We start from the raw sequence: 26,352 nt of genomic DNA, 5'->3' as shown, positions 1-26,352 counted from the left end.
GGAACTAGGCAAATCTTTTTTAAAATTTTTTTTTTTAGAAGAATCAGGAAGGTTTTGGGTATCTCTGGAACAAGAAATGAGGGGACATTGCTGCAAAAGTAAGATAGACAGCAATGTTCTAACCCTCCCCACTCCTTCAAAACACAGAAATAACATTTTGGCTGAAGCTTCTGAAGATTCTGATGGTGGTCTAAAGAGCCTTGAAGATACAATGACCAAGTATTTGAACAATTAATGTGTGTAGATCCCTCAATGTGCAGAGAAAGGCCCTTCAGATTAGAGTCCAGTGGTCTCAAACTGGCGGCCCTCCTGCTGTTGCAAAACTACAAGTTCCATGAGGCATTGCAAGGCTGACAGTTACAAGCATGACTCCCACAGGCAAAGGCATGATGGGACTTCTAGTTTTGCAACAGCTGGAGGGCCGCCACTTTGAGACCCCTGGATTAGACTGCTGATGCTCAACCTGCAAACATCTCAACCTACCTCTGTGACCCTCTTTATCCTATCCTTACAGAATGAACACAAAGGGGTATGTTATAGTAATTTTTCTTTAAAATGGTTCTAAATGCAAAAGGTTTTTAACCTTCCAATGCCTGTGCGCCCCCCCCCATTTTTGCAGTTGTCTCTCAGAGCAGCAGGAGCCATTAGCTCTTGCTGTTGTCTGTCAAATCCTGTGAGGAGGGAGCAGGGAGCATGGCCAAGCTACACTGTGTGTGTCTATAGATGCACACCACCTGGCTCGGGAGGGTGCCCTCACAACTGCCCCCTCAGTAGCTGGCCTCCAGTGTTTTCATGGTCTGGGAACAGGGTTGCTTTAGCTAGTAATACAGAGAGTGAGACTGCCTCACCATACTGTAGTTCTAATGATAATATCAACAGTATGAAGTAAAAATGATTGCAAAAGATATTCCCAAGACACCAACATGACAGAATAAGAAAAAAGATTTCACAACCTCCCTGAGGCCTCGTGCACACTGGGCATAAAAAAAAAAAAAAAAAAACACTTTTGCAGTTGCTTGGCTTTTTTCTGCCTCTAAATGCCCTCTATGTTAGCCTATGTGTCCATTCACGCTTAGGCATAAAAATTGCGATTTTATGATTATATGTTTAATTCAAGTACTATGTACTTTGTGTTTGATGAATTTAGTTATTACCATTATGTTTATTTATACACTGTGCACTATTAATTAATTGAATGTATTTATTTGACAATTATTTATACCTTTGAAAATATGCACTTTGTAATTGATGAATTTAGTCATTTCAGATATTTAATCATACACCAGGTATTATTAATTAATTGAATGTATTGATGCATACTATAATTGAATTATGCCAGTCATCCGATTGAAGACATCTAGCGGGTGAAAAAGACTATTCCGGGGAAAATCTCTGGATTGGCTGCTTTTCTTAATTCCTATTGTAATGGGCTATTCAGTTTTATCTTGGTATTTTTAACTGAAGTTCTGGTTTAAACCTAAAAAAATAAAACATGCTTATGTTTTCTTTTTTGGTTCTCTTATCAAAGTTATGCATTTGCCCGGACACTTACAAAAACATGTTGCTGTCCACAGGCCGACATTAAATTCCAAAGCACAATCAATAAAGCTGATACTCTCTTGGCTGTTTTTGTTGTGGGGCTTCCTTTTTCCTTTCAGACTCCCTGAATTCCTTCTGTTTGCTTGTAGACGCCGCGTTATTGTTTTGGGTTAAGGTTCAGAAAGGCTCTTCACTTAATCAAAACAAGAAGGCCTTTCCTCCTCAGCTTGTCCCCAGACTGGATGACATCTTTCCGCTGTTTTCTGCTCGCCAAAAAGGTTAACAACCGTGTTTTTGCACTGGAAAGCAATTTCGCAGAACCACTCAGCTATTTGTGGAGATATTAGATTTCCGATGTCAATACGAAAAGGCTGAGAAGTAAAGAAACAAAACACGCACCTGGACGGTGGAATTGTAATGTGTGATAATGACAGCCTGAACCTCGAAGAATTTATGTGTAGCAGAAACTTCTTCATATTCTCATTCAGTGAACCCTACTGTACAGCAGGGAGGATAAACTACTAATGTAATTTTAAGAGGCTGTAAATGACTAATGTACAATGACAGAAAAAGGAAATGCAAATGTAAAACAAATAAATGTGTGCAGATGTGATCAGGTAATGCAGGAAAGAAGTGTCTGGGTCAGCGGTTAGGTGCAGGTTAGATGGGAGGCACCCTATCTGTGCAGCTCAATAATCACCCAGGCTGTAATATATTACATTTTTGTTTTGGGTTTATCTGTCACAAAGATCTAAAGCCACATTAAACCCAAAAACAAAAATGTAATATACTGCAGCTTACCGATCCTTAAATGTGGTGGTTACATTAGTTTTATCTTGTTTAGGCTCTTTTCTCCTTTATTTTCACCTGGTGATCTGGCCAGTAACACAACTACTGTATTAGGCCCCATTCATACCTCAGCTTTTTTTTTTTTTTTTTTTTTAGCTTGAGGCTCCAAAAACGCCAGAGGAGAAAAAAAAAACAATTATTCTCTATGGAGATATATATGAGGAAATACATAATTCATGGAAATGAAAATTATTGTAATTATATATAAGATGGTCCAAAATGGTAAGAAAACCACTGGTCACAATAAGTCCAAAAAACAAAATCCTGTGTGGTCCAGATAAAGACGTCCTATATGCGTCCTATAAATGGATAGGTTATAGATGTCCACTCACCAGATGGTATGGATCCTCCTACCTTACGGCTTGGTAAGCAAGCATGCATGCAAGCCCCAACTAGAGTCCCACCACAGGACCCCTGGCCTGCAACATCCATGCATTGCTTGACTGGCTGTTATCTATGGAGGTGGCCACAGACAGTCACAGGCAGCAATTACCAAACAAAAATGACAGTGATGAGATTGTATAAAATCATTGTATACAATCTCTGTCTTGCTCCATCCTGTACCTGTCCACCTCCTGTACCCTGTCCGCAATCTCTGACCACCGCTTGTATCCTGTCCGCAGCCTCTGACCACCTCCTGTATCCAGTCTGCAGTTTCTAACCGACTCTTATATCATGTCCGCAATCTCTGACAATCTCTTGCATCATGCCTGCAGTCTCTGACCATCTCTTGTATCATGCATGCAGTCTCTGATCATCTCTTGTATCATGTCTGCAGTCTCTGACCATCTCTTGTATCATGTCTGCAATCTCTGACCATCTCCTGTATCATGTCTGCAATCTCTGACCATCTCTTGTCTTTAATCATGTCTGCAGTCTGTGAGGGGGAGTCTGGCGAGGAAGCAAGAGTGAGAGCGCCGCAGGGATGGGAATTCCAGGAGGAGTCAGATGTGTGTGGACTGTGGAGAGGAGATTATAGGATAACACCAAAGTCTGAGGTTACAGATGCAAGGGGGGAGTGAATACAATAATTTAAGGGGGCATTGATATAAAGGTTCCCCCTTGAACTAGTAACCCCCCCTTACCATAGTGTATTCAATCTGCAGATGGTGGTCTCTGGTCACTAGACCCCCGCCCCACATCAGAGTTCCCAGCATTCCCCTTTACATCAGAGTCTGCAGGATTCTCCCTTACAGTGTAAGGGGGAACTCTGCGGCGGACCCTGTTGTACAGGGGAACTCTGATGTAAAGAGCAATGCTGCAGACCCTGATGTAAGCAGTAAATATGATTGATGTAAAGGGAAATGCAGTGGTCTCTGATGTAAGGTGGTCTCTTATAGTTCCCTCTTAAATCATGGTCTGCAGCATTCCCTTTTACGTCAGAGTTCCCTTGCACTGTAAGGAGGAATCCTGCAGACTCTGATGTAAGGGGGAACTCTGTGCTGGCTGGGTTATATTAATCTGACCTTCATATAAATGGAGAAATATGGTTTTTGACTTTTGTTTAAATTAAACACATTACTAATAGCACTAGCTACACATTTATAGTTTAAATATTGATATGTGCATTGATTAGCACTGCAAACTGCCATTTTAGGTACTTGTTATCGACTGGGACACTAAGGAGTGGCTGGTTGGCAGGGACTCCTGCAATACTGCCTGCCTGGTGTTAGGGAGAGCCCTGATGTGTTGGACGATGAGGCCATGGAAAGGTAAGGAGGAGGATGGATCCTCCAATCTACATTGCACTGTGTGTGGGGGGATGAGGGGGTGTGAGTAGTGCAGGAAGTATGTGTCAGGTAGGTCAGTGTATATGTCAGGTAGGTCAGTATATGTTGTACAGTGCATTCTGAGCAAAACGCATTCCTGCACCCTGTATTCTGAGCAAAACACATTCTTGAACCCTGCATTCTGATCAAAACGCATTCTTGAACCCTATATTCTGAGCAAAACGCATTCCTGAACCATGTATTCTGAGCAAAATGCATTCCTGAACCCTGTATTCTGAGCAAAATGCATTCCTGAACCCTGTATTCTAGCGGTGCATACTAGCTCATCATGCCTTTGCCTTACAGGGTGTTTTTTTTTTTTTTTAACATTTTTTTTCTGCGGGTATACAATGGCTTTAAAGAATTGATAAGATGCAATATATGACATTTTTTGTTTTCAAGTTTAAAACAGCTTTAAAGCGGAGCTCCACCCAAAAGGGGAAACTCTGGTTGTTCGCAACCCCTGCCCCCCCCCCCTGCCACATTTGGCACTTTTTTTTGGGGGGGGGGGGGAGCGGGTACCTGGTTTTGACAGGTGCCAACGTCACTGGATCCCTGGACAGGTAAGTGTTTTTATATTAATAGTTAGCAGCTACAGTGATGGTGGCTGCTGACTTTTATTTATTTTTTTCCCCAGACTGGAACCCTGCCTTAAAGGGGAACTTCACCTGCATATGGCAAAAATAAATGCCAGCAGCTACCACCTTGGTTTAGGGAGCTCTCTGTCACTTCATGATGTGTACCCGCTGGCTCACTACTGCACACGTGAGACACATCAGTACAGGGAGAGTGGTCCTACAGCCTCCGGGGATGTGTGATGTGATCCCAGGAGGCTATGGGCAGGGTAGGATGGGGCCCAAGCAGACGTCATTGTTGCCTAGCTGAAGATTAAGGAAGTGGAAGTGAGTCCCACAAACTCACAAACAAAAATTATATATATGTGGACATATTTAGATAAACTGCAATGCCTGAAATTAGCATGTTGGACAACAGTCAAAGAGTGACTTCTATGAGAAGCCCCTGAGACAGGTATTTTGGTTTAAAGCGAAGTTCCACCCAAAAATGGAACTTCCGCTTTTCCGGTTGCTCCCCCCCTCCGGTGTCACATTTGGCACCTTTCAGGGGGGAGCAGATACCTGTCTAATACAGGTATTTTGCTCCCACCTCTAGGCATAGATACACGAGCCACCCGCGGGTATCTACGCCACTCCCTCCCCCCCTGCTGTCTTCTGGGATACACACGGGTCCCAGAACACAGCAGGGACCAGTGGGATAGCGCAGCGCGAGTGAAGCCAACCAGGAAGTGAAGCCTTGCTCCCTTACCGAGGATGGCGGCAGCAGCACCCGACAGCTGAGGGACAGATCGGCTTTGGGTGCCGACACCGCGGGCTCCCTGGACAGGTAAGTGTCCTTATTTTAAAAGTCAGCAGCTGCAGTATTTGTAGCTGCTAACAAAAAAAAAAAAAAAAATCGGCGGAACTCCGCTTTAAGACACGTTATTAGAGCATAAAAAAAAGGTTTATCAGAATTATATTGCAAGAATATTTTCCTTTCCAAAAAACATTGTACCACAGAGTTCTCTGGACAGGAAGGAGAGGAAGCAGATACAGTATGGTATGCATGCTTCCGAAGTGCCAAACAAACTATATATCCTTAATAGTATACCCAATTTCCCAAGTAGTGCAGTTTTCTGATGTTTGCACAAATAACAGACTGTTCATAGCTCTCACACTGTAATTTTTGTCTGATGGATTGTTCATTAATAGAATGGTTCTTTTGCAGGCTAGTTCACCAACTTTTGCTAAAAACATGCCTATGCATTAGAGCATTCTCAGTACATTAAAGTGATTGTAAGGGTTATATATTTTTTACTTTAAATAACAAACATATCATACTTACCTCCACTGTGCAGCTCGTTTTGCACAGAGTCACCCTGAACCTGCTCTTCTGGAGTCCCCCAGCGGCTCCTCCCCGCATCAGATAACCCCATGGGAGAAGCGCTCTTGCGGGCGCGCTCCCGAATCCAGCATTTGGCGTCCATGGAGGCTGAATGCAGGACTCGGCCCCGCCCCCGCGTCATTAGATTTGATTGACAGCAGCGGGAGCCAATGGCTGCGTTGCTATCAATCTATCCAATCAAGAGCCGGGAGCCCGTGGAGAGAGAGACAGCGCGTCCTAACCGACTGAATGAAGGGGTTCAGGTTAGTAAAACGGGGGGCTAGGGGGCCGATGACTGCCAGGTGTTTTTTCACCTTAATGCATAGGATTCATTAAGGTGAAAAAACACGAACCTTTACAACCCCTTTAAGGATAGGTGCCCTAATCTGCATATTTGTTGTGGATCAGTGACACAAAATATTAAAGCTAATGGGTCACAACGACTGCCAGGTAACTAGCATATGTAGAATGAGTCAACTATGCAAGCCTGCACTTTTTACCTTTTTCTTAAACCGTGCTCCACCCGCAATTTTTTTTTTTTAGTTAGCAGCTACAAACACTGTAGCTGATGACTTTTAATAAGGACCCTTACTTGTCCAGGAAGCCTGCGATGTCGCCCCCCGAGGCTGATCTGTCCATCGGATCGGGTGCAGGCGCTGCCATTCTAATTAAGGAAAACTGGCAGTGGAGCCTTGCGGCTTCACTGCCCATTTCCTACTGCGCATGCACAATTCGCGCGGTGCTTTGTGAATGGCCGTCTGTCTTCTGGGACACACACATGTCCCAGAAGACATCGGGGGGGCTCGCCGAAGAAGAGATATGACGTCCTGCGCTGCGGACCGGATGGATCTGAAGTACAGGCTGTACTTCATAAAAAGGTAAGTTAGAAGAAAAAACATTTATTTAACTAGCCAAAAACGAGGGGTGAAGTGGTCTTTCATTTAAGGAAAAAATATTGGAAAGAGATGCCCCAGGGATTATATGGGTGAGAGGGGGAGAGGGAGTAGAGATATAATCAATGGTGAAAAAGATCAAAATATGTAAAAATATATACTTTATTGAAAAATGCACATAAATTGAAAGTTTAAAAGCAAAGAGTGTAGCATATAACTACTGCACTATATCATGATAATGAAGGTTCTAGTGACAAGGAACACATGCATGCGTGATACATATTAAGGAATCCAACATGTTTCGGACTGTTATGGATGTAATTCCTTCTTCAGGGATTTCCTGTGCTCTTTCATTTAAGACCACCTCTCAAAAGTGGGTGGAACTCCGCTTTAAGAAAGGTTTCCTTTGAGAACCATCCTTTGTGTACACCCTGAACATAAAGAGCCACCTTTTGTCAGTAAAAATATTTCAGAAACAAAGTAACACAAAACTCACCTGTTTGTTATTCTTATTACGATTACTGTCCAGTAATCCTCCACATCTCCCCAGCGCTGCCAGGTCCTTCATGATTAGATCGAGGGCTTCCTCTTCATCTGAAAAACATCACAGCCATCAATTAGTAGGCCATTGCTATACTCATGACATACAACACAGCAAGTCAGTACTCTGCAGGATGTTGACACTGCAAACATGGACGTGTTGAATTGCTGAACTTTAAGCCCTATTAAAATGATAGCCAATCTAATGTTGTTCTTCCATTTAAGGCACTGATCTTCTTAGTGGCCATTTTGTGTATATGTCTTAGAAACTGGCCTTAAAGTAGAACTATAGACAGAACTTTTTTTTTTTTATTTTGGATAGCGCAAGGGAGGGTTATAGCCCCTGTCTTTTTTGCCATCTGTATCCCATTGCAGAGATTTCTCTTCACTTCAAGTTCCATAGCCAAAACAGGAAGTGAGACAAAATCCCTGCAAGTTAAAGGATAACTCCACCTTCATGGGGGGGGGGGGGATAGCAAATCAAGAAAAAATATAATATAGCGTATACAAGTTTTTCTCAACTCTAGTCCTCAAGGCGCCCCAACAGGTCATGTTTTCAGGTTTTCCATTATTTTGAGTATACAATTGTGACACAAGTCATATTGTAATTGAATGTTATTAAAAATTACCTTTCCTTTTGAATCTCCAGCTCTGTAATTTTCTGACTTTACAGAATGTGTACAGAACGTCCCCAGAAACATACATTTCCTGCTTGTGTGATTGGCTCACCAATTTTCCCAGAAGTCTGCCTAAGATACAAGTTAGATTTGGCCAAAATTCAGTCATTTATACAGTTCGTTCGTTTTTCTTCTAGTTAATGGGCACAAATCGGTAATCAGTTGGGACGTTTTTGAGCAGAAAAAAACGAAGGACAAGTTTGGAAATTTTCTGCTGAACAATCGATAAATTGAAAGGTTAATGTGTTTCCCCTCCAAACTGTTTGAACTAGGTATATGTGAAAAAACAAACAAAAAACTGATTCATTTATGTCCATTGAACTATTTATTGGTCATTACATGATGTCACTATCGTTTGCTCTCACTGCCAAATGTTCGTTTTTCGAACATGGGTTTAAACGATTCTTCGTATAGTGTATGGCCAGCATAAAGGGATGCAGGCCCAGCAGCTTTCCTCATTAGTGCCCTGCAGGTGCAGCAGCTGGTTGACAATTATGAAACCACTCCCATTAGATTCACTTTCCCACATGGACACAGACAAAAACACAGGGATTTCTTCAGAATAATTAAAGGTAGGAATCTGAAACAAAGTTTGTTAAAATCCTAGTAATGTACATAGATCACCCAGAGGGGAATTTTTTTTTCTCAACAAAAGTGTTACGCTTTAAGCAGGAAATTTTATTTTCAGGTGGCATTCTGTGTACCATCTGTGTACAGAAAGGTCCAGGTAGCCATATTCTACTGCATTTTACAGAAAATTACAGCGGCTGCAGATTACAAAGGAAAGGACATTTTTAATACCATTCAATTAGAATATGACTTGTGTCGTAATTGTATATTAGATTTTTTTATTTGCTATTTTTTTCCCATTTGTAAAAATAAATAAATGAATATGTGACCAAAAGCTGTGCAACTCAGGTACAGGAATGGTAGTAATGATAACATTTGTAAAATTAATAGAGTAAAGCAGCAATGATAACATGGCAGGACTGAAAAACTAAACCCATTTTTGACATTTTTCATCTCAGCATGCTCACAAACTTCTTTAAAATTGGTTTTAGAAAGTAAAGAAAAGCAGCTGATGAGGTTATTTTATGCTCAGGCAAAAAGGGCCAAAAAAGGATAGGAGGGCTGCCAGCTGGATTTCATTCCATTTAGATAATCACTGTCCAATACCTGGGACTTTGGCAGATGTTGATTACAGTATTTGCCTACGAGAACAGTTTGGGCAACAGAGATATTTTTACTTGCTCCAGTTCATATAAGGCAGAGCCCATGGACTGTGCTCATGAGAAGCAGAATAGTCAGGAATACATTAGCATTATATAGTATATAAAGCATTTCTAAATCATTGCTGGATCATATAGTGCACACAGTTGGCAGAGTGCTGTGCATGTAACAATCAAGTTAATTAGTAAGGATGAGCTCAGGCGTGCTTGCAAGTCTACGTGCCCGCGGCTGCACAGATCGGGAAATGTCTCACTGCCTGTGATTAGTGCTGCGGAGTGTCAGCTTCCTGGCGGGCGCGGGCACGTGGACTTGCAAACACGCCTGAGCTCATCCTTATTAATTGGTTACAATTTTTGGCATAGAAAATCCAGAACAGAAAATATTTTTCAGGTGCTAAAATGTTAACCTTAAGTCTGACATTAAAATCTACCCACAAAATATACAAACACTCAGACCCTAAGGGTCCTTTCACACGGCTGTATGTCAGTTTCTCCTCCATCCGTTGGCAGATGAAAAATGGACAAACATGCATGTCTATGGGCTAGTGGACATTAGCGGATGAACATCCGCCTCCGTTAAAGCGGAGTTCCACCCAAAATTGGAATTTCCGCTCATTTGTTTCCTCCTCCCCTCCGGTGCCACATTTGGCACCTTTCAGTGGGAGGGGGAAGAGGATACCTGTCTTTGACAGGTATCCTGTCCCCACTTCCCGGAGTCCAAGCCGTGGCGCAATACATTATAGCTCGGCTCCCTCCTCCTCTTCCCCCTGTCGCCGGGCCAGTAGGAGAGCGCAGCGGTGTCTCACGCATGCGCAGTAGGGACCCAGCGTGAAGCCGTGATGCTACACTCCCGGTTTCCCTTACCCGCAATGGCAGCGACAGCACCCAGCTGATGGAAACATCTGCTTTGGTGCCGACATCGCTGCACTCCAGGACAGGTAAGTGTCCTATTATTAGTCAGCAGCTGCAGTATGTGTAGCTGCTGGCTTTGAATTTTTGCAGGGGTGGGGGGACCTCCTTTTCAAGTTTCATTTTTTGAGACGGAAGAAAACTCTATTTTTCTTCCATTTAAAAAACAAACGGAACGGACAAAAAACAGATGTTAGCGGACAACATCCACTTACATTTGATCCGCTGACATCCGTTTTTCACCAAAAAACATGGGCGTTCAGTTTTATAGTTCAGTTTAGTCACTTTTTTTCTTGTAAAAAACTGATGAAGACAAATGTAAAGATTGACGTCGGTATCCTTTTTTTTACAAAATAAAAAAGTGACTGAACTGAACTAAAAAAACTGAACGTCCGTGTGAAAGGACCCTAAAACTTAAAAGATAAGCATGGCTTTAAAAAAAAAAAATAAACAGCCATACTCACCTACAGTAGATTGCTGCAGGACCGATCCCAGCTGCAGCTGTCCCCCGCTGCCTCTAAGATTGAGAAACAAGTGATCAAAGACCGCTGATCACTCAGTTCCTGGTCTTCTGCCCTTCTCTGCACCTCCAGCACTCACTGGAGTGCCAAGCTGTACAGGGGTTGGCAGCGGCTGGCTCAGGCCCTCAGTGGCTCCTGAGAGACTGAGCCAGGTGCCTGTCCAGGCTATGGTGTGGATCTTGACTGTAAAGTCAGGATCTTTCCTGAGCCTGGACTGGCTGAGAGACTTAAAGTCCGCAATATTTTTGCCAGCCTGCTGTGTGAGGTCCTTCATTTGGCTGTTAAATTGCCTATTTTATAGACCTAATAAGCAGTCCAACATTCAACTAAACAAACCTGAGCAGCAAACTGACCATTCTACTGTTAATTGTAAGGCAGGGGCTTAGCACTGTGAGCCAGTAACAGGAAGTGCTATTACTGGCAGGATCTCCAGGTAAGAATTTTTACAGACTTCCTAAAAACCTATAAAACAGAGACACAGAAATTATTTGCTTAAAGTATAAGTTCACCTTTTCACAGATAATGAAAATGTGAACCAACACCCCACACCCTCTCCACCCCCCTTCCCTGGTCCCCAGTGCACTTACAGTCAGGTCCATAAATATTGGGACAACGACACAATTGTAATCTTTTTGGCTCTATACACCACCATAATGGATTTGAAATGAAACTAACAAGATGTTTCCTTTAACTGCAGACTTTCAGCTTTAATTTGAGGGTATTTACATCCTAATCAGGTGAACGGTGTAGGAATTACAACAGGTTGTATATGTGCCTCCCACTTTTTAAGGGACCAAAAGTAATGGGACAGATTAACAATCATCCATCAAACTTTCACTTTTTAATACTTGGTTGCAAATCCTTTGCAGTCAATTACAACCTGAAGTCTGGAATGCATAGACATCACCAGACGCTGGGTTTCATCCCTGGGGATGCTTTGCCAGGCCTCTACTGCAACTGTCTTCAGTTCCTGCTTGTTCTTGGGGCATTTTCCCTTCAGTTTTGTCTTCAGCAAGTGAAATGCATGCTCATTCGGATTCAGGTCAGGTGATTGACTTGGCCATTGCATAACATTCCACTTCTTTCCCTTAAAAACCTCTTTGGTTACTTTCGCAGTATGCTTCGGGTCATTGTCCATCTGCACTGTGAAGCGCCGTCCAATGAGTTCTGAAGCATTTTGCTGAATATGAGCAGATAATATTGCCCGAAACACTTCAGAATTCATCCTGCTGCTTTTGTCAGCAGTCACATCATCAATAAATACAAGAGAACCAGTTCCACTGGCAGCCATACATGCCCACGCCATGACACTACCACCACCATGCTTCACTGATGAGGTGGTATGCTTTGGATCATGAGCAGTTCCTTTCCTTCTCCATACTCTTCTCTTCCCATCATTCTGGTACAAGTTGATCTTGGTCTCATCTGTCCATAGGATGTTGTTCCAGAACTGTGAAGATTTTTTTAGATGTTGTTTGGCAAACTCTAATCTGGCCTTCCTGTTTTTGAGGCTGTTGACTGTTGAGAAGGGTGTTTTCTTCACCAGGGAAAGAATTCTTTGGTCATCCACCACAGTTGTTTTCCGTGGTCTTCCGGGTCTTTTGGTGTTGCTGAGCTGTTGCTGAGCTCACCGGTGTGTTCTTTCTTTTTAAGGATGCACCAAACAGTTGATTTGGCCACACCTAATGTTTTTGCTATCTCTCTGATGGGTTTGTTTTGTTTTTTCAGCCTAATGATGGCTTGCTTCACTGATAGTGACAGCTCTTTGGATCTCATATTGAGAGACAGCAACAGATTCCAAATGCAAATCGCATACTTGAAATGAACTCTGGACCTTTTATCTGCTCCTTGTAAATATGATAATGAGGAAATACATACCTGGCCATGAAACAGCTGAGCAGCCAATTGTCCCATTACTTTTGGTCCCTTAAAAAGTAGGAGGCACTTATACAAACTGTTGTAATTCCTACACTGTTCACCTGATTTGGATGTAAATACCCTCAAATTAAAGCTGAAAGTCTGCAGTTAAAGCACATCTTGTTCGTTTCATTTCAAATCCATTGTGGTGGTGTATAGAGCCAAAAAGATTAGAATCGTGTCGATGTCCCAATATTTATGGACCTGACTGTACATTCATGGGTGATTAGCTGTCACTGCCTGGTGTATTGGTTTGTAAATTGGAAAGCCCTGCTCTTCTTTCCTGTCTTTCCTCAGGGTTTCTGGGACAGATCAGAGCAAATCTGAGCACGTGACCACTTTGACCAATTGGAAGCCCTCTGATCTGTCCGGAAGCTCTAAGGAAAGATGGAGAAGAAGAGTGGGGAATTAAAATTCTGCATGGGCAGTGACAGCTAATCACCCACGGAGGAAGGTGCACTGGGGACCATGGGGTGTTCGTTCACCTTTTCATTTTCGGTAAATAAAGTGAACAGCATCCCGTGACATCCCATTTCCTTGGAATATTATAGTTTTGCTAATGATGGGTAATCTACATTTATTCCGTGTATTTGTAATGATGGAACGGGAGGGATGCTAAAGGTGTCTGACGTTAAGACTAAGGCCTATGTATGAGGCTGAAACACGTTAATCTTTACAGAAATTGATTCCATTTTATGTTTCGGGATAAAATAAAGTAACAGTTTTTAAGTCAAGATGTGCTGGATTTTATACTTTTCTGTCTGATGTTAGGTTTTAACTGTGTGGAGTGTTGATGTACACTCTTTAGTTATTACCTTGATTTTAATGTGCTTCATACAATCAAATACATACGATTTTAATGAAGGATGTTTTTTATTCCTGAGGCTGAAGTAAAAGCATCTTAAAAGTCCCACATTTTTCTGATATTTTTTTCACACTTATGGTTGTTAGGGATGCGGTGCGTAGGATACCAATTCATGCCAAATCCGATTTATTCTGTGAAAAGCTGTGTCTAAAAATTGTCAACAATTTCAGAAGAATACTTCTCAATGTAGAGTTGCAAAGACTTAAAATATATCATCTACAGTACATAATATCATAAAAAGATTCTGAAAATCTAGAGAAATCTCTGTGTACAAGGGACAAGACTGAAAAACAATATTGGATGCCTATCATCTTTTGTCCCTCAGACAAAGCAGAAAACTGTTCTGTGGCCTGACAAACTGAAAATTGATATTCTTTTTGGTAATCATGGGTGTCGCATCCTCCAGACTAAAGAGCAGAGGGACCTTCCTGCTTGTTATCAGTGCCCAGTTCAAAAGCCAGCATCTCCGATAGTATGTGGTGTATTAGTGTGTATGGAATGGGCAGCTTGCACATCTGAAAAGACACCACCAAAGCTGAAAGATATATCCAGGTTTTAGAGAAGCATAAGCTTCCATCCAGATGATGTATTTTTCATGGAAGGCCTTACATTTTTCAGCAGGACAATGCTAAACCGCATACTGCATCTATGACAACAGCATGGCTTTATAGTAGAAGAGTCCAGGCCCATTGTGTCTGCTATAAAAGGCCCCATTAGAGAAGTTGGGTAAATATGCAGATACTTTGATTAAGGAACTACTACAGGACCTACCATCTTTTGTCAAGGATACTAGAGATGTCCTCCATAGACTTGAGGATCTCTCTTTTCCTAAAGGAGCTATTCTAGTGGGCATTGACGTCAAATCACTATACACGTCAATTCCCCACAAATGGGGACTGTCAGCAGCGAAGCATTTCCTGGAGAAAATATTTCCACTCCTGGGTGCACAAAATGAATTCATAATAGATATCCTGGAATTCATGTTGGAACATAATTGTTTCCAATTCCTGGAAAACTATTATCCACAGCTAAGGGGCACCTCGATGGGAGCCCCTTGGGCACCCTCATGTTTGCCTCCATCTTGGCTTCTGGGAGGAGGAGATTGTCTACAGGTCTCCCCTGTACCTGGCTTAGGTACATTGATGATGTAGATGTACTTATGGTCTTGGGGGTACTGTTTCACGTACACCCACCATCATGAGACACTACCCTTCCTTGACCTGACTATAGGTGTGCAGGAAGAACAGATTGTGACCAAATCCTTCCGTAAGAAAATGGCGGCTAATACACTTTTGGAGGCCACTAGTCATCATCCCCACTCTCTTATACAGGGAATCCCTGTGGGTAAATTCCTAAGAATTAAAAGGAATTGCTCACTGGATGAAGATTTCCCTACTAAGTTGTATGGTAGATTCAGGGAAAGGGGTTATTCACACAAATGCATTAGAAGGGCCAAGAAAAAGGCCATCGCAACCGATAGGAAAGAACTCCTTGACACCATCTCCCGTGATAAGCAGAATGATACACTACAAGCCCCTATTAGGATTATTACTAAGTATGGATCCCAATGGGACCAGGTAAAAAGTATCATTAATCATCATTGGCACATTCTTTCGAATGCGCCAATTTTGTTAGAATATGTAGGAGGTTGTCCTGACAGCGTGCAGATCTCTGAATTTGCAAGATGTTCTCACCCGCTCAGAATATCAGAGGTCGCCCAACAAAAATTGGCTGGCAGACTTACCCCCCTAAAAAGCATGTTTGCATGTGGAAGGTGTTCCATCTGTAAATTTGTGGACAGAACGAATGTGTTTTCTAGTTCTGATGGAAAGAAGCAATTTAAAATCAAGGACTTTATCAACTGTTCTACCACACGAGGGATTTACATGATAACCTGCTCTTGTGGCAAAATATACGTGGGTAAAACAAGACAATTGAAAATCAGAATCAGTGAACACATCCAAAGCATTGCCAAAAAGGATGATGGATGTCCATTGGCAATGCACCTTCTAAACTATCATGGCGGGGATGTGAACTGGACTACACGTCAAAGGCATTTATCAGCTTAATTTGCCCCTTAGAAGGGGTGATGTTGACAGAATCCTACTTCAAAAAGAGAAGATGTGGATCTTCTATTTAAATGCCTTACAGCCCCTAGGCTTAAACAATGAGTGTAATCTGTCGGTTTTCCTAGAACCTTAGCCCTTGAGAGATGTTTAAATCCTCTGCAGTTTGGTCCACAGAATAGAACCTTCCCACTTCACTGAATCTAGGCATATTTTTACATAGATGTCTAATTCATGTTGGTATTTGGAACAGTTATGACTGTTAGTATTTATCTAATATATTAATCCTCCTGTTCTTTCTTTATTAAATATTATCTATATACTTTTCTACTTATTTTCTATCCTACTCTGGGCCGGTAACAATAATGGGTTTCGCAGGTATATCTAATATGAAGTTCCTTTAACTTTTTCATAACTCTTTGAGGTTGTGTGTATTTAAACATATGAGCACTGCACTTTAGGTCTGGGTATCCCCACAGCTGTTTAGATGTTGCTGGTTTCCTGAAAAGAGTGGGCGTGTGATGAATGAGTCTTTGTGTTATTAGACTAATTTGCATATTACTTAAGAGACCCTCATACCATGCTGACGCATGCTCTGAAGAAACTCGATCACTGAGTGAAACGCGTCAACACGACGCCACCACACCATCTGTAGTCTGTACACAGATCTATCACAACATCTATTCCCCTTCCAGACATCTACGGAAGCCAGGAGGACTCCTGGACTGCAGAAGTGTATTGAATTCCTAGTGGAGGCAATAGTATGAGAGACCGCTACACAAGCAGATACGCTGACATGTAGACACGTTGATCTTTACCTGCAGCAAACAAACTCCCCTCTCCCCCTTTACAATCAGAGAGTTTTTATCCTCTTCAGCGGATCTATTTGCCTGGATCACTGGACATCGGGAGAGTGGTGAGCCTTCATCTGTGTGTATGTCCAACTAGCCGGGTAAGTGACGGGACTGTACTCCTCACTACTCTAATTCCTTTGTCTGCTTTAATATACTGCTACATTGTTGGCTTTGGCAAGATAACGGTGAATGGCAGGACTATAGTACCCACAAAGAGAACTGTATATTGCACTGATAGCCCGGCTAGTCTTTCATCATCATTTACTATGATCTATTTTTCATGAACTGTCTCTGCTATATTGAAAACATATTCCGTTTCTGGAATTCCACTGCAAACCCCATAATAGGGCTACTCTCCCTGAAACATCCAGTTTTGCCTGGAATCGTACTTCATACACGGTACTGGTGTCTCCAGCGGAAGTGTGCTGAATTCCCTATGAACTTTTCCATTGATTAAATAGAGGTCAGCTTCTTAATATGCGAAGAATATTTCTCTAGGGACTCATCAACTTACCAGCTGGCTTACGATCGGAATGAGGGTTGAGTGTTTGTTGTGGCCATCTGTGTCTTGATAATGTTATCATATTTGAATTCATGTGGTGGAGGTATTGTTTTCTGTTTTGAATTATTATATGGTGGATTTTTCTAATAAAGATTTTTTTTTTGATAATACCTGTTTTTTATATGCTGATTTGATTCAGAGGAACACACCCTAAGGCTCCATGCACACTGAAGCTCAAAAAAGCTTTTTCTGGACGTCCAGATTGCTGGCAGAAAACACTAGTTGAAAAACTTGCTTTTAACAGCGTTTTGTACTAGCGTTTATGAGCATTTATTAGCGTTAGCGTTTATGGGTGTTTTTAATAAAAATACACAGAGGACACTCCAAAAATCCCACATGGCATTCCAAACTCCCACAATGCATTGAAAAAATAGAACGCCGAAAGCTAATTAACGCGCGTTTATGAGCGTTTGGCTTTTTTTTAGCGGTGAAAAACAGCACTTTGAACGTGAATTTCTGGCGTTCAGAAAAAAGCCGATAAACTCCAGTGCTCATTAAAGCTAAAAAACGTCCATGTGTGCATGGATACATAGGCTAACATAGAGTGGAGTTTATAGGCTTTTAAAGAAAACGCCCAAACGCCAACAAACTGCAGTTTATCAGCTCCAGTGTGCATGGAGCCTATTACTTAATTGTATTTATATAGGTGAATGGTTTGTATTACTGGATTGCGGAATTGTTATTTTGTTTTACTATTTACCTAATTCCTTTCCCTTCCCAGAAGTATGTATTAGGTGAGACTTCCATGACAACTTTTTGTTTTTGTGTCAGGTGCTTAACTGGCTTGCCTGCAGTCCAGACCTTTCACCAACTGAAAATATTTGGTACATCTTTAAATGAAAAACACGACAAAGAAGACCCAAGACTGTTGAGCATTTAGAATCAAATATCGGGCAGGAATGGGACAGCATTCCTCTCCCAAAACTCCAGCAACTGGTCTCCCCAGTTCTCAGACGTATACAGAGTGTTGGTAAAAGAATAGGGGATGCTACACAGTGGTAAACATGACCGTCCTAACTTTTTTGATTGCTGCCATCAATTTCAAAAGTATATTATTTTTTTTCTTAAAATGCTTAATTTTCTCAGTTTAAACATTTGATGTGTTTTCTATTGTGAATAAAACATGGGTTTATTAGATTTGCAAATCATTGCACTCTATTTTTGAATAGATTTTACACAATGTCCCATTTTCTTTGGAAACGGGGTTGTACCCAATGCAGGCATGTTGTGTATCTGCACAGTTGCCAGCCTAGGACAAAAACTGACCAGGCTAAGGCTGGCCATACATTATACAATTTTCTTGTACAATTTACCTTTAGATTTACCAAAACCACATGAGGTCAAACCTAAACAATTTCAATTTGTATGCAATCAGGCAGGCCCTTCCACTACATAGTTCTAGGTAAATCTAATTGAAACTGAACAAGAAAATTGTATAATGTATGGCCAGCGTAACACAGATACGCTTCTGTGCTTTGTGTGGTCATTTTAGAACAAGGAAGAAAGGTGACTGGCAGGATCAAGCAGGTACTACGGCTGGAAGGAGTACATGAAAATGATAGAGACTATGATTTACAAAATACCCATATGAGAACACACAGGTAGAAAAAATACAAATATTTAGGGCAACATACACTTTAAGTGAACTGTGCTTAGCTCACTCTGCACACTCACATCATAGTATTACGCAAGCCCAATAAATTTATGTCTGCTGCACAAATGAACATGGGATTTGCCTACGTGATTTCTGGAACACAGAGAACAACAAGTCTGATCGCTTCCAGGAAGAGCCAAACTTTTTAACTCTTTTATTATTAATTTAAATCAGCAGACACTTAAAGGGGTTGCATCCTATGCATTAAAGGGGTTGTAAAGGTATACATTTTTTCACCTTAATGCATTCTATGCATTAAGGTGAAAAAACTTTTGATAATACCGCCGCCCCCAGCCCCCCCGTTTTACTTACCTGACACCTCAAAAACTCGCCTGCGCGTTCCCGACCTCCATTCAGCCGATCAGCCGGGTCGCTGATTGGCTATAGTGGATGGATTGAAAGCAGCGCAGCCATTGGCTCGCGCTGCTGTCAATCACATCCAATGACACGGCGCGCCGGGGGGCGGGGCCGAGTGATACAGCGAGCGGCTATAGCCGCCGGCTGTATCACGGGAGCGCGCCCGCAATAACTATCCACCATGCGAGGGAGCTCGCATTAAGGTGGCTAGTTATTGCGGGTAGGAGCCGAGACAGCCGCCGAGGGACCCCAGAAAAGTAGGTTCGGGGCCACTCTGTGCAGAACGAGCTGCACAGTGAAGGTAAGTATAACATGTTTGTTATTTTTAAAGAAAAAAAAAAATACCTTTACAACCCCTTTAAGGTGAAAAAACACCTGTCAGTGACCAACTCCCAGCCCCCCGTTTTACTTACCTGAACCCTCGAACTTGACCCATGGGACACGCTGTCTCTCTGCCTGGGGTTCTTAGTTCTTGATTGGATAGACTGATAGCAGCGCAGCCATTGGCTCCTGCTGCTGTCAATCAAATTCAATGACGCGAAAGCTGGGGGGCGGGGTGGAGTCCTGCAGACGGCCTCTATGGACGCCGAATGCTTGACTCGGGAGAGCGCCCGCAAGGTAACCCTCTCGGGAAAACGCTTCTCCGAGGGAGCTATCAGAGGTGGGGAGGAGCTGTGAGAGCTGCCGGGGGACCCCAGAAGAGCAGGTTCGGGGCCACCCTGTGCAAAACAAGCTGCACAGTGGAAGTATTATATGTTTGTTATTTAAAAAAAAAATTACCTTTACAATCACTTGCTGACCAGCGCGCGCCATTTTACGTTGGCAGAATGGCACTGGTAGGCAAAAGGGCGTACAGCTACGTCCCCTTTAAGAAGCGGTGTAGCGGGTGCCCGCCGTGGTCTCCGTGACTGCGTGTCCCCCGGACTCGATGTCCGCCGGGTGCCCACGATCTTGTCACGGAGAGGAAGAATGGGGAAATGCTTTTGTAAACAAAGCATTTCACCGTTCTGCCTAGTGACAGGACAGAGATTACTGCTCTCTGTCATCGAGAGCAGTAATCACTGTCCTGTGTGTTGAAGCCCGGCCCCCTCACAGTTAGAATCACTCCCTAGGACACACTTAACCCCTTCACCGCCCCCTAGTGGTTAACCCCTTCACTGCCAGTGTCATTTACACAGTAATCAATGCATTTTTATCGCACTGATCGCTGTATAAATGACAATGGTCACAAAATAGTGTCAAAAGTGTCCGATCTGTCCGCCATAATGTTGCAGTCCCGATAAAAAAAAACGCAGATCGCCGCCATTACTAATAAAAAAAATAAAAATGCCATAAAATTATCCCCTATTTTGTAGACGCTATAAATTTTGCGCTAACCAATTAATATACGCTTATTGGGATTTTTTTCACCAAAAATATGTAGAAGAATACATATCTGCCTAAACTGAGGAAAAAATCAATTCTTTATATATTTTTGTTTAAAGCGCAAAAAATAAAAACCACAGAGGTGATCAAATACCACCAAAAGAAAGCTCTACTTGTGGGGAAAAAAGGACGTCAATTTTGTTTGGGTGCAACGTTGCACGACCGCACAATTGTCAGTTAAACAACGCAGTGCCGAATCACAAAAAGTACTCTGGTCAGGAAGGGGGTAAAATCTTACGGGCTGAAGCGGTTAAACCCGTATACAGTGAGGGAAAAAAGTATTTGATCCCCTGTTGATTTTGTACGTTTGTCCACTGACAAAGAAATGATCAGTCTATAATTTTAATGGTAGGTTTATTTTACCAATGAGAGACAGAATAACAACAAAAATATCCAGAAAGGGGGGGAGTCACAGCGATGTGAACAAGGAAGGACGTGCTCAGCTCAGGCTCCCGCCATCCGTCTCCCTAATCTGCCTGAATCCTATCTTTTCCCCGGCCATCCTGCTGAGCAAACATCTCCCTGTGGTCTGGGGGCAACCCCGGTCCTTCCCATGACAGGAAAGCACAAATCCACCAAGAAGGCAGCTGTTCAGACATTCCGGCTCCCACCGCCGAAAACTCGTGCGGCGGCCATCTTGCCCACTACCTCCTTGCCTCCAGCATCTGTTGCAGTACAGATGGACTCGACGATGGCAGTTCTCGGGATACTGGCCCGGGAGGGGGTCTCGGCAGCACCTCAGGCGGACCCAGAGCTATTGGGGGAACAGTCCAAATTTAGAGGCTGCCTTACTGAAGCGGAACACCGCATCTCAGCGGTAGAAGATTCGGCTGTCTACATGGTACAATCAGTGGTTGAACTGCAGCAACAGGTTAAAACTCTTATGGCCCGTTCAGAGGATGCTGAGAATCGCCTCAGGCGTAACAATGTGCGTGTGAACAGATTATTTGGTCGTGGATAATTCAGCTAGGTAATGGCACCAAACCCCAGGTTAGTATAAAAAACTAAGGAAGAAAAATTGGGATTTTTGTAGGTGCAAAAAATATCGTCAAATATATTCAGTAAAAAGTAGTTTATTTTTTATCTTGAGGAGCAAAACAAAAAAATATATATAAAAACAAGTGGCATAGGCATGTACATAAAGTCACAGTATTTAGCAGGACAGCATAATATAGATTCCCAACATGTTTCACCCAAAGATCGGGCTTCTTCGGGGGGGCTGTCCTTTGGAAGTACAGGCCTTCTGAGGTGAACAACAAACAAACAGACAACATATACAAGAAATAGGTGAATAAAAAATCAAAAATGTAGAATGTAATTTTATGTTGCATATTTTTTGTAAACAAAGAAAAAACAAAGTGTTATAGCAATATAATATACAAGGTAATTTGAATATGCACCTGTGTCTCCACTCCCAGAGCAATGCTTCTAGCCTAGTTCACCCGAAAAAGTGATAAGAATCCCACCACAGTCTCCTCAGCAGCTGACAATGCAAACGGGAACACAGGCGACTGGCGGTCACAGGGGGAACAAAGGGACCAGCTATAGACAATACGATGTGTCAAATATGAAAGAAAGAGAGGATATACATAATATTATTGCCAAATTGGTTAAAGAGAGAGACTAACTTACAATAGAGACTCAAGGTGGATTTGAATCCGAGGGACTTAGAATGTTATATATAAACGCTGGAAGTGCTCATCAAAACTAATGCACACAAAAGAAAAAATTACAAACAGGCAACTAGTTATCCAGTGAGCAACCAATCGTCCAAACAGTATATAAGGCAACAAAAAGGATGATCAGAAAAACGAAGTGGGTAACCTAGGCTGCCAGCAAGAAAGGCAGGCCGGCACCAGGTCATAAACAAGGATTAGAATAGAGCCAATGATCCTTTGTGAAGCTAAAAAGGTTACCTTGTGTGATGTAGCAGTACAGTGTGTCCCAAGGGGCTCCAGCAGCATCTAAATGCTGGAGTAGCGGCATTTTATACCCCCATCCGGTCCCAAAGGGACGCAGGGCTGCGCCGCGCATGCACAGTACGCTATCTTGTCATTCAGCCCACCGGCGCCGGGTCCTAAGGTTTGGATGCCGGGCGGAGCAGAGCGGCTCCCTCCAGTGGTGGAAAAGGGGGAAGTCATCCCTGAAAAACAGTGAGATGTGATGCGGACCACACAGGCCGGCGCAGAGTGGCGGGCGTCTTGCTGGAGAAGGCAAGAATGCCCTTGGGCGTCCATGTGGCCACCAAAAATGCCAAGGGGCCGGACCACAATGTAGCCAGATGAGCATAGATAGGGGCGGGCACAATGTGCGGGTGGTTGGGCTCCCTGAGGGTGCGGAAAGCCAGAATCCTGTTGTGTTTGCTGAGGCCTTTTTCAAGCAACTCCTGGGCCTGCAGCACTTGTCACATGTATATGTTGTGGAGCATACACACAGGGTGCCCACTGGTTGGAGGCCTGCTGGTGAGTGGCCACGTGCCTTTCTGGTTCGCCTGCTCAATTTCAGGGATAGGGATCTCATCTTGGCAGAAGCCCGTAAACAACCTGAACTGAAACATGATAATGCTGTCATACATTTATATCCTGACTTCTCTCCGGATTTGCAAAAAAAGAGGCGCTCTTTTACTGATGTCTGCCGCCGCCTGAGGGAGAAGAATCTGGTGTACAGCATGCTATATCCCAGTCGCCTGAAGGTTATCCATGGGGCCAGCAAATTCTTTAACTCCCCTGCGGAAGTGACAGACTGGCTTGACTCCATTGCATAGAAATGTGAGAAAGATGTGAGAGCGTTACATGTGCAAAGTGACTGATGCCTGAGACCTAGTAACACTGGGATACTTACCTATTTGCTGAATAATTTACTGGGAGCAGTATTACCTGATGTCAAAATTATCTGCTAATACCCTGCTCTTCTGTTGTGACTGCATTCTCAGATGTGGGGAATGTGTCATATCATCCGAGAACATTTATCCGTTAACTGTGGGAAGTTCTGGTTCTGTTTTGGATGCACTGAACTGCACGTCTATTTTCAAGACGCCCCACTGAGTGGATGAACTCTTGGAACTATCCACTACTGTTTTTTTTGTTTCTGGGATCAAAGTTTCTCCAGCAGTTTTTTGGTTCGGTTTGCCTGGAGCAAACAAGGCGTTGGGCTCAAACTGTTACCTTTTTGGACTACTTTGTTTTTTTTTTCGTTTTTTTCTTTTCTTCCTTTTTTTAATCTTGGTTTTGTCTTTGTTTTTTATGCTCCGTCTGCGCCCTGGTTTTAAAACTGGTGCAGATGGATGCTTTGCTTGCCCAGTATGGTACATGAAATTTAACTGCTGTTATTTGGTGGTCCGTGGCTCTCTGTGTTCAGGCTCCTCCCTCTCAGGTCTTCCCTCTCCTGGGTCCCTTTCCTGTCCTCATGCTATACACTACCCGACCTAATGAGTGATCTCAGACTTCTCTCATGGAACGTTCCTGGATTAAACTCAAAATTTAAAAGGCCACTGGTCCTGCAATACCTTAAATCTCTGAACCCCCACATTATCCTTTTACAGGAAACACACCTAATGGATAACAGGATTTTGTCCCTCAGTCGGAACTGGATATAGAGAGCCATACACTCAACCCACTCCTCTTATGCCAGGGGGGTGGCTATTTTGATCCACAAAAAGCTGACATGTGCTATTGAACATGTAGTAACTCATCCTTTTGGACGCTATTCTATCGTAGTCATGACTGTTGAATCTCAGCTAATGGCCATTGCTAATGTATATGTCCCTCCTCCTTTCAAAAATGAGGTGCTATACCAGGTGCTGGAAAACGTTGCCACATTCGGCCCTTTGAAGCTGCTCGTGGTGGGTGATTTTAACAACCTCCCGGATTATTTCTTAGACAACTTGAACCCAACCACGGCACAGAATCTGGAACTTGGGCATTGGGCAGAGTCTGCAGCTCTGGAGGAGATCTGGCGGTGGAAACATCCTGGTGAGAGAGGTTACTCTCCCACGTCAGTACCTCCCGCATAGAATTGCCCCACATTGTTACCTGGCTGGGGGTCTGTCAGACCACAACCCCTTGCAGGTGGCATTGACCCTTGCCGCGAGTGGCCGTAGTAGGTCCTGGAGGCGGCATCCTGGTTGGGTGAGTCCTCGGTCGAGGCCCTGGTTTCACCTCATCTGCAGGAATATTGGGAACATAATGAGGACTCGACAGGAGGACCTGTAGTACGGGACGCATTCAAAGCGTCCACTCGAGGGGCAGATGTGTTGGCCATCAAAGCTGCATAGGCTGAGAAAAATTCCAAGTCTGAAGAGCTCCAGGCTCATGAAACACACTGTGCTAAGGCACACGCTGAAGCACCCTCCCCATCCTTCCTAACCGAATTGCAGATGGCTAGAAGGGCCTTATTGGTACATTTCCAAAACCTTACCCAATGTAATTGCAAAAATGGGGCTGAGGAACTGTTTGAGAAGGGTGACAAAAACGGGAAGCTGTTGGCATACCTGAGTGCAGATGCACGGGCACACATGGCCATACCTTGTGTTTATTCCTTGGAGCGTAACATGGTGAAGGATAGAGAGGGTATCATGCAGGCCTTTGTTACATATTACTCGGACCTGTACTCTGCTATCCCACCGTATGACCATCGGGTACTGACTGACCTGCTGGGCCCCCTTCAGATTCCGGTGTTGCCCGATGAGGTGGCTGCCAGTCTTGAGGCTCCTTTCACGGGCAAAGAAATGGCGACTGCTATTGCATCCTTTCCTAATGGTAAGTCGCCGAGACCTGATGGACTCCCAGCGGAGTGGTACAAGCAATACCTAGATATCTTGTCACCCAGACTTTTATGACTTTACAGTGACTGTTTTTAACAAGGGGGTTTACCAACTTCCTTCTATGAGGCAAATGTAGTGTTACTACCCAAGCCCGACAAGGACCCCCTATGCTGTTCTTCATATAGACCCATAGCCTTGCTGAATATGGACCTAAAAATACTGACCAAGATGCTTGCCAATAGACTGATGAAAATTATACACCACTTAGTATCACCTGACCAGACCAGTTTTATGCCCAAAAAAGCCACAGATATCAATATACGGAGAGTATATACGCATACACAGTTGGGGGCGGAGATGTTCTCTGGAGAGGCATTGGTGTATTATGACCTGGAGAAGGCCTTCGATTCCATTGACTGGGGTTATATGACTCATGTACTGCAACGCATGGGGTTTGGCCCTACATTCGTCAAATGGCTATCGCTGTTGTATGAGCGCCTGGTGGCAGCCCTCCGATTTAACAGAGGGGTCTTGGAGACTTTTCCAGTGTCCAGAGGCACCAGGCAGGAATGCCCCCTTTCTCCAGGCCTTTTTGCATTAGTAATGGAGCCATTGATGATTGCACTACACTCCTCTCCTCAGATTCAGGACATTAAAGTGGGCACCCTAATTGAAACTACAGCACTCTATGTGGATGACTTGGTTCTATTTGTCAGTGACACCGGACATTCTTTACAGGCTGCGTTGGCACTTTTAAATAGATTCACATTGGTCTCTGGGCTCAAGGTTAACTGGTCTAAATCCAAAATACTCCCCTTGCGCTCCCATCCACTCCCTGAACAAGCTGACCCTAACATTTTCCTACAATGGGTCTCCCGAATCAAGTACTTAGGGCTCCAGATTACTAACTCGGTGACTGATTTCATCAACCTTAATATTTCCCCACTGCTTGTTGTAATGTCTAAGAAATTCCAGGCCTGGAAAAACCTCCCTCTGTCTCTCATTGGGAAGATAAACTTGATAAAA

General features: G+C 43.3%; 1 protein-coding gene across 3 annotated transcripts in view; it reads right to left on the bottom strand.

The window, feature by feature from the left end:
- The window catches only part of LOC141144387 (mitogen-activated protein kinase kinase kinase 3-like), a 254,921-nt gene that overhangs the window by 82,527 nt on the left and 146,042 nt on the right, over nt 1-26,352 (bottom strand). For all 3 annotated transcript variants that reach the window (XM_073630033.1, XM_073630031.1, XM_073630030.1), the window contains exon 3: nt 7,485-7,582. In XM_073630033.1, coding sequence (XP_073486134.1) covers nt 7,485-7,582 — 98 coding nt within the window. The remainder of the gene's footprint in view (nt 1-7,484; nt 7,583-26,352) is intronic.

The sequence above is a fragment of the Aquarana catesbeiana genome, linkage group LG05, assembly GCF_042186555.1.
Source record: "Aquarana catesbeiana isolate 2022-GZ linkage group LG05, ASM4218655v1, whole genome shotgun sequence".
Classification (NCBI taxonomy): Eukaryota; Metazoa; Chordata; class Amphibia; order Anura; family Ranidae; genus Aquarana; species Aquarana catesbeiana.
Note: the sequence above shows the minus strand (reverse complement) of the source record. Positions and strands in the feature narration are given on the sequence as shown.